The 18,292-nt window shown below is 58.5% G+C and overlaps 1 protein-coding gene across 1 annotated transcript in view; it reads left to right on the forward strand.

Annotated features, from left to right (window-relative positions):
• Nucleotides 1-6,157: 6,157 nt before the first annotated feature.
• The window catches only part of ZNF385C (zinc finger protein 385C), an 80,916-nt gene continuing 68,781 nt past the window's right edge, over nt 6,158-18,292 (forward strand). The window contains 1 exon segment of the mRNA XM_055697344.1: nt 6,158-6,235. Within this exon segment, the coding sequence (XP_055553319.1) occupies nt 6,199-6,235 (37 nt within the window). The 5' untranslated portion in view covers nt 6,158-6,198.

Raw genomic sequence — 18,292 nt, forward strand, 5'->3', positions numbered from 1 at the left:
GAGTGCTGGCTCAGACCCCTTTGTGCTCTCCCTTCTGCGCCCTGCTTGGAAAACGGGGCCCGTTGTGCCTGCAGCACCCATGGGTGCAGGGTGCTGGTGGCTGTGCAGATCCTGGGGTGCAAACCTGACTGTCCGCACAGCCTGGCTCTGCTGGGGGCATGGCTGCACCCTGCATGTTTCATCTCCCCAGGCGGGTGGGCATCTGGCCCCCCAGATGCCGGGTTCCTCCCCACAGGGCATCCCTGAGCCCTTCCCTGCAACACGCGTTATGACGGAGCCGTGCCGCGGTGGCTGCGTGATGCGCTCATCTGTCCCCAATATCTTACAAAGCTAATAGAGGGACGATCAAAGGCAGCTCCGCGCGCGTGCTAAAAATAGCAGGTGCCTGGGATGGAGTGGGAGCGAGTGGTGCCTCGGTAACCTGTAAACTCTGAGCATCGCTCACAACAGCCCTGCTGGGACTCACTTATCCCTGTTGCATGTTCTGGAAGTCACATAACAGCCCCTGCTCCTTCCAGGGGCTGGAGCATCCCTACCATGGGGCAGCCCCTGGGCCGCTCTGTGGGACCAGGGCCCTTGTGCTGGGTTTGGCTGCACCGCCTGGTCCCCTGCGGGGACAGACCCCGCAGCCAGCGCAGGGTCAGCAGAGCTGTGGAGCATCAGCTGCTGTGAACATCCCAAATCCCTAAGCCGGCTCCCTAGAACCGAGGGACAGACTCCAACTCCTACTCTTCTTGTCACCTTTTGGTTTCCAAAGCTTTTACTCACATGCATTTTGTCTCAGGCTTTTGCAGGCTCAAGCTGCCCGAGATTTTGGTACGACCTCAGGCGGCTTTGAGGTTTTCATCCTCCCTTTTGCTCGCAACCAAACCACCCCAGTCGTGCGAGGGCTGCACTGAAATGGGCGCCCACCGCATGCGCTGCGGCAGCTGTGACGATGCGGGTGTCGGGGTGGCTGACCCCTCTGGTACCTGGGTCGAGTCACTGCCCTCGTCTTGCTGCCTCAGTGACCACCGCAGAGGCAAGGGGTCCATGGGGTGTGGGGACAGATGCACGGACAGGTCACTGTCCCAGCACTCTTACCCCGTCCTTAAAAGCAGCAGGAAGGTGCCGCTGGACCACGGGCTGATCTTCAGACTGGGTGGCCTGGGGTGTTGCTGGCGCTCGCTGATGTGGTGACAACCTTCCCTTGCAGTAGAGCACTGAGATTTACTTAACGAGCTATTTGCAAAGTGCTCGTGTGGAAAGGGCTGTATAAATGGAAAAGTTTATTCCATTTTTGCAGCTCTTACAGACTGCAAACCTGTGTGCCTGAGGATGCGGTGGGCTTCTTGAATCCAAATGTGGATGTTTGCCGGGGCGGCGCCCTCCCTGTCTGTGCAGAGCCAGGTAATCTGCTAATTCAGCTAACGAGCACAGCACAGGTGTCAAAGGCAAAATGCTGCTCTGTCCTGGGGCTGCTGCAACCGCACTCACCCCATGTTGGGGCTTCTCACTCTCCCAGAGGCTGGGGGTGCTGCCATCCTGGGGTCTCACCACCCGTGTCAGCAGCACGCTGTGGGAGTTTAAGGCAAACCACCTGGAACCCACCAAAGATGGGCCTTTGTACCCAGGGTATTGACTGGGGACCAATCCTGCCCTGTGCTGGGTGGACAGGCAGGGTCAGCACAGCCTGGGCACCAAGGCAAGGATGACTTCTGTGGGCTGGTGCTGCCCGTCAGTGTGGTTTCTTTAACCAGTTATGGCTGTTGAGGTGTTCTGCTGCCTGCCTCCCCATCTCCTGGCTTAAAAGACACTAACCCACACTGGTCTGGAGCTGAAACATTTATGAAATCTTTATGGGCTTTTGAAAAGATTTTAATTCCCTGACAGTGCTGCTTTCACAAAAAAAAAAAAAAAAAAAAAAAAATTATGACTCAATGAGCAATTATAGGTTTAACAGCTGCTGAACGGCCACGACAGCTGCCGGAGCAGCTTGGCACAGCTCAGCGTGGTGGCTGAGGAGCCAGCGAGGCTTCCTGGAAAGCGATGCTGGGACTGAGCCGCCCCGTGCTGACCTTCCCAGGCTGCAGGACCCCGGCTGAGCTCCTGGGGCATGCCCCCCCCTCTTGGTACCCCTCTCCCGTGGGCCTCGGTGCCCGGAATCCTGGGCACGAAGAGGCTCTGCCTGGCGCAGGTCCCTGCTGCGTGGGAGGCGGCGAGGCTGGGGCGGGGGCTGGCCAGCTCTCAGCTGCACCCAGAGAGCCGGTGGGGTGCTGGTGGGTGCTGCAGGAGGGGTTGTCACCCCCTGCAGAAACCTTCAGGCCATCGGTGGCAGCTTCCCTGGAGGAGGGTGGGGCTGGGGGGCTCTTGACCCTGCGGCTGGACCCTCTCGGGGGGCACTTTGGCATCACCTGAGCTGCCAGCTCCTGTCTCCATGGGGTACAGCAGACCCTGCACAGCCGTTTTGGGAGGGTCCGGTGTTCATGAATCACGTACTACTAGTTGCTGCACTGGCAGCAGCTGGTGGCGGCACCAGCTCCATGCCCTGGTGTGTGTGGACAGGGTGTCAGGGGGGCATGCACGGGCAGGGGCCAGCAGCCCAAGGTGGGTCAGTGCCAGTGGCTTGGGGCTGCTCCTTGTGGAGCTGGTCTGTGCAAGGGAAGGTTTTGCAATAATCAGCTGCTTGGAATTGCTTTGCAGGACTCTCACTTGCTGTCCCTCCTTGTCCATCACAGGTGCTTGCAGTGGTGCCTCAAGGTGGGCTCCTCCTTGTCGTCCCCTTTCCTATCCACTGGTGATTTGGGACCCCGATGATGCGCAGGAGGGGGCTCTCCAGGCAGGACATGGGCAAGGCTCACGGTCCTGTGGCTCCACATTTGGGATGGGAAATGTCTCGATGGCATCGTGTCTGGGACAGCCTTTTGCTGCTCCATTACCACCACCTGGCACCTGGCTCACCGGTGAGGTGCCATCGCGGCAGCACCCCCTGCACGGTGAGATGCTCAGAGCTGCTGGAGGCTGACAATGCAGCTCGCCGTGAAGAAGTAGAGCACTGAGTTAATTGTAAAACTTCTTATTTACTGAATGTGGAGCTGCTGAACTCTGCAAACAGGAAGAAAAGCGAAGCTTCAGCCCTGATGAGTGCCCATTCCCTCACAGGCTCATTTCTCCTCTTTTGAATGCAAAAAGCTGCTGTAGAGAAATGAGCACGGGGGTGGGAGAAACTTTGTGAGCAACTGCAGTGAGACGGAGGATTTGGATGTGCTGTTCCTTCTGCTAATCTGTCCCACAGCATGTTGGTGTCATGCATCTGGAGACGACCTTCCCTCTGTTTAGAGATTTGTCTTCATTTTCAGAAATATCTGCAGCAAACTAAAAGGTTTAAGGGCGATGAGTCTCTGTTGGCCTTGGCACAGACATTATCTCAGGGACAAGTTGAACTAAACATGAGAAAAGAGGTGTCTCCGGGAGGATTAGCCAGCACTGCTGAGATGCATATCGCATTGACTGCCTTGCCCTGTCTCTGTGCATGTTTCTGGACAGGAAAACAAGTTTACTTGCAGCCTGTTAAGAGTTTGGTTTAAGGCAGCCAAGGCTGGGTCTGTGTGGGAAGGAGATGGGAGCAAACAGGGCTGGGCAAACTTGTATGGGAAACAGAGAGCAGAGCATGAAGTTAGCAGTAGTGAAAACATTTTCATGAGGAATTTCATCAGCAAAGGCCATTTGTGTGGTGGGGAGCCAGCGCCCGGCAGAGCTGGGCTCCCCTTGGTGGGCGCAGACCCAGGGGTTCCACTGAAGACAGTCTGCGTGAGCCCATGGGATCCGACCCTCCGGCTGGCAGCACCTCCTCCCTCCCTCCCGCCCGGCATTTTCACTCCTCTTTTTGACACAGCAAAGTGTCACCAGCTCAGTGACAGGCTAGAATGGGCATGAAAGTTTAGGTTAATTTTAAAAATCCCTGCATGCAGGCTTGCTAAATATACCATGAAAACTTCAGGAAATGGGAAAGACGGCGAGAGGAATATTGCATTAGCTTGAGTGATGCGAATGGCTGCCTTCGGAGGAGGAAGCCAGCAGCCACCGTGGAGCGGGAGCGACTCATCCCTGCTCCCCAGAGCTGGAGCAGTGGGAGACATGGGGTGGGCGAGAGGTGGAGGGGGAGCGACTCATCCCTGCTCCCCAGAGCTGGAGCAGTGGGAGACATGGGGTGGGCGAGAGGCTTCATCCCTGCGCTTCCCAGTTTCCACGCCTGGCAGGGAGGGTATGGCCCCCTTTCCTCCTGGTGTGGTGGAGGCAGGATGAGGCTGTAAGGGTTAATGTACATGAAAAAAGTCTGTGGAGGAGCTGCAGCCCTGTCTCTGCTCCTGGGAGAGGAAGGCTACGCGGCAATCGTCAAGCTCCTGACAGCTAAGGTAATGCAAGGTTTGAGATCCATTAGAGTGCCTGTAATTATTTATAGGGAGAGAAAAAAAAAACACCCTACATTGTGAAAATCAGATGGCATGGCAAATAAATGCACCAAGCTTTGGAGAAAGGATTCTTAAAACCCGAAGTAGTTTATAATGAGAGCCGTGCCGAGGCTCAGCAGGGCCACGGTTCCTCAGGACCCAAGCCTGGCTCCGGTGGGCGAGGAAAGGGGCTTGGGGTGGACAGGCATCACCCGGCACTGCTTGGGCCATCTGCTTGTGTCCTGGGATCAGAACCCAGACCAGAACCCGACATCAGACCTAGAAACAGCTGCTGCGGAGGAGCGAGGAGCTCAGTCTCTCTGCTCCTAGTTTCCACCTCCCCGGTAGCGGCGGTCCCTGGAGCCCTCCTATAGCCGTGGTCCTCGGAGCAGCACGGGGTCTGCCCTGGCTTCCAGCAGCCTCCACCCCTCCGCCAGCGACTTCACGGGGCTGGTCAGACAACTTCATCTTGGCATCAATTCCACTTCTTAGCGCAGGCGAGAGCTCCTGGAGATGAGAGGCTCTGAGTGCTTCTGCTCGGGAGGAGAGTGCTCTTGGCCGGAGAGCCCAGCAGGGCAGAGCAATTCCCTTGCAGCTGGGCTGCAAAGCTTAATTAGCAGTTTTGCGAAGCGCTTTGAGATCCTCTTCAAAATGTCCTGGAGGAGGGCAAAATGTGATTATATAACGTGTCTAGACAGTATATTCCTTGGGGTGGGGAACAGCGCTTTTTTCTGTCTTCTCTTCTATGTCAACGCTGTGTGGCCCCGCTCAAAGGTCCTGGGAGCTGCTAAAATATTAAGAACAACAACAATAATAGGACAACACACGCTTTTGCACTCAAAAATATGTTGATCTTAGCAGAAGCCAGCTGTGTGTCAGCAAAGGAGCCTTTGCCAGGCTGGTGCCTTGTGCTTCAGCTACGATGACTTAACAGCATCTCCCTGCACGTCCCCCCCTGCCCAGCTTCATCCTCCTGGAGCTGCTGGGCTCCTCCGGAGCAGCTGGACTGTCCGGGCAGGGTGCAAGGAGTTATCCCACCGTGCTGCCAGCTCTTTGCACCGCTGCCATGCTCTGCATCAGACTGGGGGCTCTGCCACCAAGGTCAGTCCCCCACGGTGCCACCTCCCCTGTCCCCTCCGAGAGGCCCTGGAGAGCTGGGCTGGCTGCTGCCGCTCGGGGCTACGGGACTGGGGACCATGGTCTTGGTGGGACCAAGCCCTGACCCTCTGTGCCCCATGGCACTGGTGGCACTGGGTGTTTCTGTGCCTTGAAACCAGGGTGCCACGTGGCACTGGTGGCACTACTGGGTGTCTCTGTGCCCTCAAACCGGGGTGCCCTCCCCACAGCCCCGCTGGGGCACCTCCTCCGCCTGCCCAGCCACGCACCTGGCTGGCCCCCCCAGATCCCGGGGGTGCCCAGGGGGCTGTGACAACACAGCCGAGCAGGGGGTCCCGGGGGTCCCCAGACCCCGCTCCACCGGCTGCAGCAGGCTTGTCCCAGCCCGGGGCACAGGGCACCCGGGGGTGCGCGACGCCCCCCCCGGACCCCGCTGCGGGATGCAGCACCGGGAGGAGCCGCCGCCGTCCCCCCCTCCCACCCGGTACGGGCGCCGGGGGGGGGGGGAGGGGGGGGCGACGGCGGCGCGCGCGCTGCCTTCACACCCCCCCTTCCTCCTCCTCTTCCTCCTCCTCCTCCTCCTCCTCCTCCTCCTCCTCCTCCTCCTCCGGGAGCGCGCTCGCCCAGCCGGGAGCGAGCAGCCGGCGGGAGGATGCTGCAAACGGCGGCGGAGCCGGGCGGCTGGGCAGGTAGGGCGGGCGGGGGGCAGGGGCGGCCCGGGCTGCGGCCCCCGAGAGTTGCGGCCGTAGTAAAGTTGTCGGGGGGGTGGAGGGGGATGGGGGATGTGTGATGCGCTGGGGAGGCACCGCGGAGCCGGGAGAAAGGTTGGATGTTCGCCCGGGGGGATGCTCCGGTCCCCGCTCTCCATCCCGGCTCTGGGAAGGGGGAAGCCTGGCTGCGCAGCGCCGTGCACCGGGGCGGCGGGGGGGCGCGGAGCCCCCCGGTCCCACTGACCCCCCCTCCTCGGGAGGTGTCAGGTCAGGAGGGAAACTTCTGCAGAGGAACTTTGCCGCGGACCCGGCTGCAGCCCCTTCTCCCGGCGTGGGGCCGCCTTTCCCACGGGGAGTGGGACCCGCGTGGGGGTGCGGTGGGTGGCGGTGTCCCCTCGGTTCCCCTCTGCCAAGGTGCCCGCACCATCGGGGTGCGGGGCGTGCGATCCCCACGGGCATGCTTGGGTCTGCCGCCAGCGCCTGGGCCCAGGTGTCATTTGCCAAGGTGCAGGCACGCAAGCTGGGTTGCGTGGCGTGACCTGGGGGGGTGCGTGGGTGGGTGGGTGGGTGGTGGGGCTGTGTCCTTGGGCACCGCCTGGGCCCTGCTGCGCCGGTCAGGGTGTCGGGGTGCTCAGCACACCCTGCGCGTCCCATGGCTCAGCCGCAGGGTGCCCGGGGGTGCTCACATCCCTGCGTTGGTTGAGGCACCGAGAGGTTTGTGTTGGAAATGGAGCCGAGGCTGGCTGGCTGTCTCCACAAGGGGTACTCGGCTTTTAAAGAAAAGGACTTTCAGTGAAGCCTTACAAAAGCACTTTCTGTTGGCGATGTGGGCAGTCAGCGTGTGTCTTGGGTGGCCGCAGCCCAGGGCAGAGCACGGTCCCCCTGATCGGGCACATGCCTGCAGCGTAACGCGCCGAGTGGCAGCCAATGTGGATACAGAAGCAGCATCCTCACTCAGAAGATCCCCTCAGCTTTTACCGTCCATATACTTTGCTATTAACTTGAAGCAGTTATTGCTGAAGCTTTTGATGAGTTGTGCATCGGGGTGGGGTAGGGCTGGCAAACCCCACGGATCCCGGAGCGCAGGGGCATGCCGGTGCCTGCCCTTGACGGCGCGGCGGCAGGGCTGCAAGTGCTGATCGTGCTGGATGTTCGTGTGGGAAAACAACTTCTTGCACAGAAGCTGAACTCCTGGCTCTCCTTGGCACGTGTGGCTGCTTTTTATTTCCAGAGTGAAGCTTGAAAGCGCATCTTAAATACAGGAGATGATTCTGCATGAAGGTAAGGGTTTTAGGGCCCAGCTTTGCACTCCTGGAGGATTTAAGGGTTCTGGGTTAATTCACCGGTGTGAAGGGCATCAGCACCAGATCTGTTGCCACCTTTCTGCGAGGGCTGTGAGGGCTGGATGGGGCTGTGGGTCCCATGCAAGCTGGCAGCACCCCCTGCCCCGAGTGGAGCACGGCAGTGGGGTTTTCAGTGAAAATATGAGGCAGGAGCTGGCCTCGTGCCGCTCGGTGCTGCGCAAAACCCGTCTTCGTCTCCTTGATTATCCAGGGTGCCTGAACAGGGAGCTGAGATGTTTTGTGTAAGCTGCTGCGTCTGCATGTGGGGCACGGTGCCTGAAAATAGCATCAATGGGCAGTGCCGCTGTATGTGACGGTCTGTGAATAAATGAGGCTCTGTCCCCGGCTGCCAGCCTGGCCAGGAGTTCCTGCAGCCAATGCAAGTAAAATCCACCATCACTGACTTTTTTTTTTTTTTTTTTTAAGTGGCTGCAGGTGTTTTCCAAGCCCAGCCTTGGCTTTTCTGAGTGATGTTTGTCACTTGACTGAAACGGCTCCGTGGGGATGGCAGCAACTGCACTGGTCCCTCAGTAGCTGCCGGTGTGACTCTGCTGCCGAGAAACTCTCCTGCCAGATGTAGAGTTCAGAGTCGGTCGGGTAACACTGTGTGCCATGGGGTTTCTTGCTCGTTTTGTCATCTGCCACGTGCATTAAAAAAAGACCGGTGTAAGCCTGGATGTGGCTCTCTGTATGTAAATGCACAGGGCTTTGCTATGCGTTAGCAGGAGGGTGACGTCACACCGAGCTGTGACTTCCCGCTGTGCATCTTGTGTTGTGCACAAGCATCCCTGAGCTCTTGCATCGTGCTGGGCTGGGTCTCTGGAGTGGGCTGCTCTGGCTGCTGGAGTGATGTTCAGCTTTGACAAAACAGCCAGTCTCTGGTATGGATAAATCAGGTTGGTGGGCTTAATGGTCCCAAAAATAAGAAATATTGGTCGGGGCTGGTGGCTTCCTGGCCTCGGGGCTGCGTCCCCGTTGCTCAACTGTGCGGGGACGTGTGTTGTGGCTGGGGGGGGTGAGGGCTGGGGGTCCAGCTGCTCGGCAAAGCCTGACAGTGGATGCTGTGAGGAGATGCCGTCCCACTGGAGCGTGTGCTGCCGGCTGGATCGGGGCTGCCTCGCCATCCCTCCCCTCCTGCCTGTCTTCTCCTGTCTCTTTCAGCACAAAGAAGCGAGACACCCAACTCAGACGTGCCGAGTCTATTTTTGCTGGCAAGGAGGAGTATAAATACCGCAGAACTTGAGGTGCAAAACTGAATGGGCTGCACAGCAGCACTGCACCCAAAACTGTGGGGTTTCCCCTCCCGCTTGCAGTGCTCCCCTCCGGGTTGTGTTTTGAGGCTGGTTTGCTCCCTGGGCTGTTTATCTGGGGTTGGCTGCCTGGTCTACCCAGCCATTGTGGCATGGGACAAGTGTCCCATCAATGGGCTGATGGGGATGGGGACAGGGACGGGGCAGAGCTGCCCCAGCCCACCCCGGCTGCACCCTCCTGCTGTTTATCCCTGTGGGTTGGTGCAGAGCCTGGAGTGTTGATGTGGCCCCAGCAGAGCAGGATCAGGAGCTCACCTGGCTGTGGCTGTCTACGGCCATTCCAACCCCAAAATACTCCTGAAGTATTGCCCCAGCACCCTTGAACATCAGCTGGTGGCCGCTAAAGGAATCCTGGTCTTGGGACTGTTATTTGCTGTATTTCTGAAGATCTTGCCCTTGCTTTGGCTTTTATCTGGCATTTCTGGGGAGACTGCGTATTTCTACAAGTGCACAGTGTAAATCTACTATTGAATAAATAAGAACCTTTGCACAGATGCTCTCGGTCCAGTACTGAACATGTTAATCAAGTTGCTTTACACTGTTGAATTTCCAGGACTGGAAGCAAACTTGTCCTGGAAGCTCGGGACAATCCGCAAAGTGTGCTAGATGTCAACGTCATCGGGATAGAGAGCCCCTCTGCTCTGCATCCCATCAAGCTACTTTTCTTGTTTCTCAGCTCAGTTGGGGCTGGCGTTTGAATTTTCTGAACCCAGAGCCCACGGTTCTGCAGCCCTTTAATCATTCCTAGGGAAAATAAAAATGCAAAAATGTGCACCCGGAGCAGGGTAATGAAGCCCATGAGGGTCTATTTGTCAATTTAGAAACAATATTGTGATGTACAAAGGCTGTTTCTTAGCCTGATGTTCTGAGATTGCCTCCAAAATAGTGTCATAATTTATGTGCCAGGAAGCCCCTGTCAAGAATTATATCTGTGCTCTCAAGGAAATCCAGTCTGCGGCTGCATGGTAACAAGTGCTCATTTTTTATTAGAACCACAACAATTTATTTGCAAGTCGTAAAAGAGTACCTGCGTATTTAAGGAGCCTTGAGCCACTCAGCTGGCGAGCTGCAGGCATGGGAGGTACCCACAGAGGGTCCCGGTTTCCAGTGGGAAGCTCACCCAGTGCTCCCCTGGGATGCCATGGATGTGGGTTTTTCTCTTTCAGAGGCATTACAACATCCTTCCGTGGCCAAACCACCGGCGTGCCCAGCCTGGCCGCGGCTGTGGGGCTGGGCAGGTGCTTTTGCTCCTCAGGGCCACGGCGGGGGGGCTGGCCTGGCTCTTGCCCCATGGTGCAGGCAGGGGATGGGGGCTGAGCACCCCGGCGCTTTGCTCTGCAGAGCCGAGGGCTGGAGGGGATGCTCCCACGAGCACTCCTGGCTTTGCAGGGTCTGAAGGCAGGGAAGGGTCCCCCTGCTGCCAGAGGGCCATTTGTGGTTGGGTTTTGGTTCTTACTTAAAAAAAAAATAATCATTTTTTTTCCCCTGCAATATAAACAGCCTTTTCCCCAGAATGAATACCAGCCAGGTGCCGGGGAGAGGGGCTCTCGCAGGACCCCCGGGAGGTGCTGCCGTGCCACCAGGGTGGGCAGCATGGACAATCTGGGGGGCCGGGGAAATCACCAGGATCTTCCTTGTGGGATTTGAAGCTCTTGGGGCTGCAGGGCCCGAATGGGGCAAGTGTGCTGAGCCCCAGTGCTGGTGGGGTGGGGGGGCTGCCTGGCTCCGGCGGGGGCTCCAAGCCCTCGATGCAGAACAGATCTGTGCTGCTTTGAAATGGGAACGTTCCCAAGTCATGATTTCCCCTGGCCTAATTATGGAAATTTTTTAATTAGTTGATAAGAAAGATCACTTGGAAATTGCAAGGGGAAACGTTTTGAGGTTAAATCCTAATCGGTGCCCATATCTGCCTGAAGATGGGAGCTGCAAACCTCTGTAGAGGCTGCAGCAGCCGGGGTGCCGAGGAGGCTGGGCATCCCTGCCGCTTCCGACGGCAAAGCGCGGGGCTCCTTTGGCCAACAGGCTTGATCCTAGAGGAATTACAGCCATCTGGGTTTAGCTGGCCTTGGCTCTGAGCGCCAGGCTGTCACTTCATACTCCGTGGGGTCTGGGCTGTGGAGATGCTTTTTGTCTGCCGAGGGGAGGTACCTGCAGGAGGGGGCTGCTCGGCTCGGCTCGACGTGGCCGTGGGGAGCGAAGGGTCTTTTGCCACCGTCCTATGTGGTTCCCGCTGCCGGCTCCTGCCCCTCTTGCTCCAGGCACCCTCTGCTCCATGTGAATGGATCCCCCACACTAGGCTGGTTTTTCTCCCCTCCCAGTTCGGGTGAGTCTGGTGGTCCGGTGGGAGCCCACGTGGCGCAGGGTTTGGGGGGGGTGCGTCAGCGCGGCACGCACGCCTCGCCGGCCCCCCAGACCCGCTCCCCGCCGCCTGCTCCTCCTGCTCCCAGCCCAATGCGTCGCATCTCCGAGGCTGTGGGATTCACCCAGTATCAGCAGGTCGAGGAGCCCTGGGGAGCTGGGGAGGATGACAGGCAGTAACTGGGGGGTTTATCGCTTGGGCACAGCTCCGGGCTGGCACACCTGGGGGCAGGACCCATGGGCAGGGGATGAGCTGGGGCATCTCGGGGGCGGGGGGGGGGGGGGGGCGCTGGGCTGATGCAGCACTGAGGGGCAGATGCCACTGGCTGTCCCCAGCGTTCTTCTTCCAGTTTGGGTATTTCTGGCTCTGACGTCTGGTTGCTGGCTCTTGCTCCGCATGGGTGGGGGATGAAGGAGCTGTTGAATGTGGGGTGGGTTTCACCAGTGCAAGATCAGAGGCTGCTTTTCACCTTCCTTTCACCTCCCAGTTCTTTCAGACCTCTTCTGCCTTTGAACTGGGGAAAGTAACGCAGCCCGCTGCAGCGGGGAGCGGCGGGTCACATCTTTGTAAAACTGAGTGGCAAAGGGCCAAGAGCTTTTTAGGGTTATTTTTTCCCTTTGTCTGTTGGAGCAGGAGAGACATGAGACCGGTGACCTGGTCCTTGCAGGTGCCCCGAGGTTGCTGCCCTGGCTGTCTGGCTGCTCCCTGGACCCCGCCAAGCCCAGGACCGGCATGGCAGAGATGCCGGTGGCCACCAGTAGTGGTTACTGGAAACCAGACCTCCAAAGTGAGACCCCAGCCACTTTCAGAAGAGGGATGAAGCTGAACAGGCCTTGGCCTCATCCTGCCAGGGCGTTGATGCTGGCTGCAGGCAAGCAAGGTACAGCACCCGGAGGGATTTCTGTCTGAAACACTTCAAGCTCTTTCCTCCGGGCAGCAGCAGTTCCCGGGGTGGTGCCAGCGGCAGGACCCTGCCCCAGTGCCACGGCCTTCGGTGGGGCTGGTTTCCCAGGCTTTCTGTGTGCCTCACCAGCAGCCTGCGGGCTGTGACAGCTGGTGTGGAGGGAACGCTCCTGCTGGCCAGTGGAGCAGAAGCTGTCAGCAGCCAGGTCCATCCCTGTGAAGGAGGGATGCGCATGGGGGACCTGATCCCTCTTCCCTGCCAGCAGCTGGGGAGCTCCTTGCCCAGCTGCTCTTGCCCGTTGCCACCTGCCAGCTGGTCCCAAGGGGGGCTGAGGAAGAGCATGAGTGACCTGGCTCTGCCCTGTGTGGCACATCCCCAAGGCACGGTGACATTGACAGGGGCTGCTCCAGTGCCTGGAGATGCGGTCAGAGCTCTGCACTCAGATGTTTCTCGGTGGCCCTGACCAAGAAGCTCCCTGCGGGTTTTTGTGGATGTGGGTAATTTCTGGCACCCGCGTTGCACAGAACTTTGGCATTTGGTTCCTCGCACGACTTTGCTTCAATAATTCTCAGCGAGCCCAGGCAGTAATTCGTGGGTATGGAACTTCCCACCATCTTAGTGGAGAAATAATTGAAGGCTTTGTGCCGCTCCCTCATCCAGCACCACCACCATCCGCTGCGCTCTTCTCTTTTAATCTGCAAGTTGCAAAGATGTAAAAAAGAAGAATGGCAGCTAGAATGAATATTTTTAAAACCAAGAACACTGCTCAGGGACAGATTTGAGGTGCCAGGGCTGGCTAGGAGGACGTGATGTCCTGTCTGTGCTGGGGGCAATGGCAGCGCCAGGAGCCCCTGCCCAAAGCAGTGCTGCTCAGCACCGGAGCAGAGCTCACCGACAGACCTCGACCCCTGGCAGGATCTGACCCACCTCTCAAAGGGAATCGCTTCTTCTTTGGCTCTTTGTCCTCATGCTGAGCCTGGCAGAGGAGATGCTGATAGGGGCTGGGATGGACCCTGGGGGGGGACCTCGTGTTGCGTTCCTGGGGAGCAAAGTGGGGCAGCCAGGAGCCTCACGCGTGTCACTGTGCCCCTGCCCTGCACTCCCCAGCCTTCGGGGGGGTCGGTTGTTTATTGGGAAGCGAAATAACCGCAGCTGGGCTCCTCCAGGCTGTTTTTTTCGTGTTTTGGTTTGTTTTTTTTTTTTTTTTTAAAGTGTCACTTTTCCCCTTACTGTTTGTCATCTGCTCCCCTCAGCCTGCCCTCGTCCCCCCAGGAACACGTGGTGCTGGGGACGCCAGCACCGCCGCTGTTTGTCTTGGTCAGGAGCGCCGATGCTTTGCATTCGTTTGAAGTGCTGAAGACATCTCAGCACAGAGCCTGTCTGTGCACTGGGAGTTGGAGTTTCTTCTGAGGAGCCCTGAAATGTTTTTAGGAAAAAAAAAAAAAAATTCCCAAACAAGGGAAGCTTGTTACCGAGCCGGCAGGAGCCGGGGGAGCAGCACAGAGCAGGCTTCTGGCAGGATGGGGGGGGCGAGACCCTGCAGTCCCCCCCAGCAGCAGAGCCCTCCCGCCCATCATCGGGTGCACTTCATTGCACGCAAGGGCAGAGCCTATAAATATCCCAACTCCAAATTTTCAAGAAGTATTAGGAACTCTCCAGGCTTATTTTTGAGCGCTGTTACGAAAGGGCTTTAGCGGATTAAAGCGTGCCCAGATTAATCTGTGCTCCGGAAGGCACAGGGTGTGGGAAGGGCAGCCCTGACGCCCTGGGGACGTGGTGCAGGGGGGTCACCAGGGCTCCTGGGCTCCCCATCCCATCGGAGCATGGGGCAGCAGCAGCAGTCAGACTGTGGGGCCACAGCTGGTGGGGCAGGGATGGATGCTTTGGCAGCCGCTGGGCTTCCAGTCCCCCACTTACCCTCCAGCCCCGCTGGGCACCCCAGACCCAGCCAGCATCCATAGGGATGCAGATTTTCACAGCTCAATGTCAAATTTCTGTCCTCTCCACTTTCCGCAGGAGGCAATTAGCCAACAGGCATAATAACAATTTAGTAAGTGTGTCAAAATAGCGAGCCAGTCATGGTGTAGGGCAGGCTGTGCCTTTGGAGAAGCTTTCCATGGGGTGAGGATGTGGCAGGTGGCTTTTCAAATGGGAACACAGAAATCTGAGGGTCTGGCTGCTCATCCCACGCCTGTGTGCGAGCTTGCTCCTGCCTGGGAGCGGCTGCGGAGCTCAGGGAAGGACTCGGGACAGGCACCCCAGCGCTTTAATCCGTGCCAGTGTCTCACCTCCCCGGCCAGATGCGGAAGGGAGATTATTTGTGCTGCTCCATTGCTGCTGGAAGGCACGTGGCGTTGCGGGGCTGGGAGCTCGCAGGGCAGGATGAGTGCAGGCTTAGGCAGTGGACGAGTCAAGGGGATTTGCAGAGCCCCGGCAGCCACCTGCACCACCTGGAGCTCTCGTGACACTGGCACTGCTGCGGTGCCCGTGGGCTCCATGCGGCAGCGAGCGCGGCCGGGGGAAGCACCGAGGTGGGCTCTGGCGGTGGGAAATCCATCTCCAGCACCTGCCTGGGTTTGGCCTCTGCTTAGCAGTGGGGAAGCTTTTTGGTTCATCCTTGGGAGCATCCCCCTCTCTAAAGACTTGGGCAAATCCTCTCTTTGGCGAGTAAGGTGGCAGCGTGCACGGTGAGATGCTGACAGGCGGCAGCGTCCCCCCCAGTGCCTGGGAGGCAATTCCCCACTGCCCACCCCACCCCCCCCAGGTGACAAAGGAGCTTTTTCTTCTCCTGCCAGTTGCGGGGAGCCCAACCCCTCTGCAGCCCCCGCAGGAGATAACGTGGGCTGTGGAGGGCTGGAGATAACAGCAGGCAGGGGAGGATGGAGGTCCGGGGGGTCAGGGCCAGCGTGGAGCTGCAGCAGGGTCCCCACTCGGTGTGTCCCCCGGCAGGGAGGGCGATGGGGAGAGGCACTGGCTGGTGGCACAGTGCCAGCTGCACCACTACCACTAATAAACAGCCGGCCCATTTGAATACTAATTAGCACATGGCACATGAAGCCCGTTTTGGCTGTGGATGGAGTGAAGGGTGGTAGGTCCTGGGGGGCTGGTGTGGAGCAGGGGGCTGCATGAAGGCGGTCGCTGGTCCTGGGGAGCTGCAGAGGGTCAGGACAGTGGGCTCTGCCCCCAGCACAGGGACAGCTTGTGTGGGCAGGGTCACAAAGATGCTTCTGTGGAGAATTTGGCCCCTCTGCCTGACCCGGCCCCCGGCAGCACTTTGGTGGTGTGTAAATCAGTAATCAAGAGCAGGAAGGCCCTGCAGACCCCAGACCTCGGCAGCGCAGGGGTCTCGCGGACCATACACGGAAGCCCCAGCAGCCACGGCTGCAGTCCGGAGTCCTCTATGCATTGCCAAAATTACTGCATTTCTTCACCTGCTGACAAGGCGTTGGAAAAGGGAGGAATTTTTAAAACATAAACCAAATAAAATTAGGTCTTCTGGTAAGGGATTAAATCAGGGCCCTCAGCTGTATTTATAGAAGGTTCAAAAGTAAATCTGTTCTCAGACTGAATAAATATTTTGCTCAGGCAGGCGCGATCTTCAGTTCATCTGTCTTGGAAAGACTTGACTGAGAGGGGAATTGATTTTCTTCAGCTTGAACAAAGCAAGCAACTCTCAAACCCAGATAGATAGTGAAGTCCCATTATCGGCTAAAATGGGGAAGCAGCTGGGAAGTCATTAAAGAGAAAGTGAAAATGAAGCTGCTTTAAGGAGGCAGCAATTCCCTGACCCCGCTGTGATGGCTGGGGCTGCCACCCCCAGGAGCTGCTCTGGGGACGTGTTGGTCCAGCCCCATGAGAGCATTTGGCAACACCGGGTGACCACCTGCCATCAACACCAGCAGCTCCCCAGGGCAGGTGGGAGTGGTGGGCACTGGTTTTGCTGGCTGCACTGGGGCAGGGACCACCTGCCCATGGCCCTGTGCTGGGGACGTGGCACGGTGGACCCGAGGGTGGCTGAGCTGGGATGGAGGGGGATCGGTGCAGGCATGGCATGGTGGTAGTGCCAAGGACATGGACCCCAACCTCTGCTCCAGCACTGATGACCTGGAGGTCTGGAAATGCTGGCAGCTGGGCTGGGAGCTGCCCAGAGTTGGGCAGAGGTTCTCCCCGGCAGCGTTCGCCCCGACATTGGCTTGTTTCGCAGCAGAACTCCAGCTCAAAGAGCTTGTTAATTCAAGCCGGCACCTGGTGTTTTCAGACATCAGTTACTGCTAAGACAAGAGCTTAGTGCTTTGCTCTTGACAAAAGCTGCTGCCGGGTCAGCTCCAGCGTGGCGTGAACTACGCGGCGAGTGCTGCCAGGGCTGCCGGTGCCGCCTGGCAAACCGGGGCTGCAGCACTCCCCTTGCCTTTTCCCAGGTCATCCAGGGAAAAATGAAAGGGAGAACTAAGAAAAAGCCAAAACCCTTGGCAGCCTTGATTTCTTCTCTTTTTATTTCCTGAGAACTGCATCAAGCAAATGCCTGTCTGCAGAAGCTCCCCAGCCCCAGGAGCTCCCCAGCTCCAGTCCTGCCCTGGAGCCCAGCCCTGCCGTGAGGGATGTCCCAGGGCAGGCGCAGGATGCTCCTGGCCGGGCCCATCTGATGCCCACCTGGCTCTCTCACTGCTGGACCTGGCCTTCCCCATCACTGCTGTCCCTCTGGCCGACCCTAAACCAGCTTTTCCCCCATCCCAGTCTGGGACACCCCGGGTGGGTGGGAGCAGTGGCAGTGCCAGGCGAGGGTTTGCTGTGTGAGCTCTGTCCGCCCCGTTCTAAAAAAAGCCACAAGATGAGCAAAATTATCCGCTGAGTCACTAATCATTCACTTGCTGCTTTAGTCACCAGCTTTCCCACACTGGGGGGACGTTTGCTGCTGAGGGGGCATAAACTGAATTGTAATTGCGCTAAATAGATGTGGCTGAGAGAAATAAAGAGCTGCTGCTGCACGCGCAGCTTCTGACACCAGATGGATCATCGGGCTCTACAGCCACCGGAGGTGCTCAATTAATGATGACTCCCTAACAAACCCATTGATTAATAGCACCCGTGTGCTGCAGCACCGAGGTGTGCTCCCCGCAGAGGTGGTGGCAGCGGAGCAGCTGCTGCCTGTGTCCCGTGTCCCGTGTCACTGTGTCCTGTCCCTGCCCTGTAGCCCCTCTCCACAAGCATCGCATCTCCTGCTGAGGGATGCGAGCTGCTTTTCCATGGGGTGCTGGTGTGGTGGGAGCATCCTCTGCTCGGGAAGGGTTGCTGGGGGTTGGAACCGTGGTTGGGTGACCATAGTGGAGGCATGTCTGAGATCCCGGGATTTGGGAAAGCAAAGCTGCCTCCTGTCCCCATCACCTGAGCCGGAGGTTCTTGTCCTTCAAGCAGAAAATTCTGCTGGAGAGCTGGGATTTGCCACGGTTCTTTCTCAAATGTGTGACCATGACCTGGAAATACTGAGAAAGGATCGAGCCAGGGCTGCAAACCTGCCTGTGAACGCGTACGGCCGGCAGGCAGGGCTCCTCCAGCACGGGTGCCAGCAGGCATCTTCTGGGGGACAGCTTTGCTCTGCCACTTGCCTCACAGCCTCTCGGATGAGGAAAGAGGGATTATTGCTCAGGTGTCAACACATTTGCAGCTGCAAACGCAGGGGGACAGATGCTGCTGGCGGGGCGGGGGGGGGGGCACAGGTGGGTGTCACATTGCTGGAGCCTCCAGACAGAAATAGCTCCCTGCACAGCCCCATTTCCAGCGAGCCCACGGGAGCTCAGCATCGGCTGCTCCATCCCTGGAAGAGGCTCACTCTCACAGGGGGGTGGGTGCTGCGGGGGAGAAAGGAGCTGGGAGCTGTGGGGTAGCCCTGAGTCTGCAAATCATGGCTGTGTGCGTAGAGCAGGGGCCTCTCTGGGTTTGGTGCAGAACAGTGGGGAACTGGGCTATGGATGGGCCCTTTGTCTGCTGGTGCTGTGCTGGTGCAGGGGGGGTCCTGTCCTGGAGCCCAGCCCTGCCGCAAGGGATGGCCCAGGGCAGGCGCAGGATGCTCCTGGCTGGGCACCACGTGGCATCTCTGATGCCCATCTGGCTCTATCGGTGCTG

The sequence above is a fragment of the Falco cherrug genome, chromosome 20 (assembly GCF_023634085.1).
Source record: "Falco cherrug isolate bFalChe1 chromosome 20, bFalChe1.pri, whole genome shotgun sequence".
Lineage (NCBI taxonomy): Eukaryota > Metazoa > Chordata > Aves > Falconiformes > Falconidae > Falco > Falco cherrug.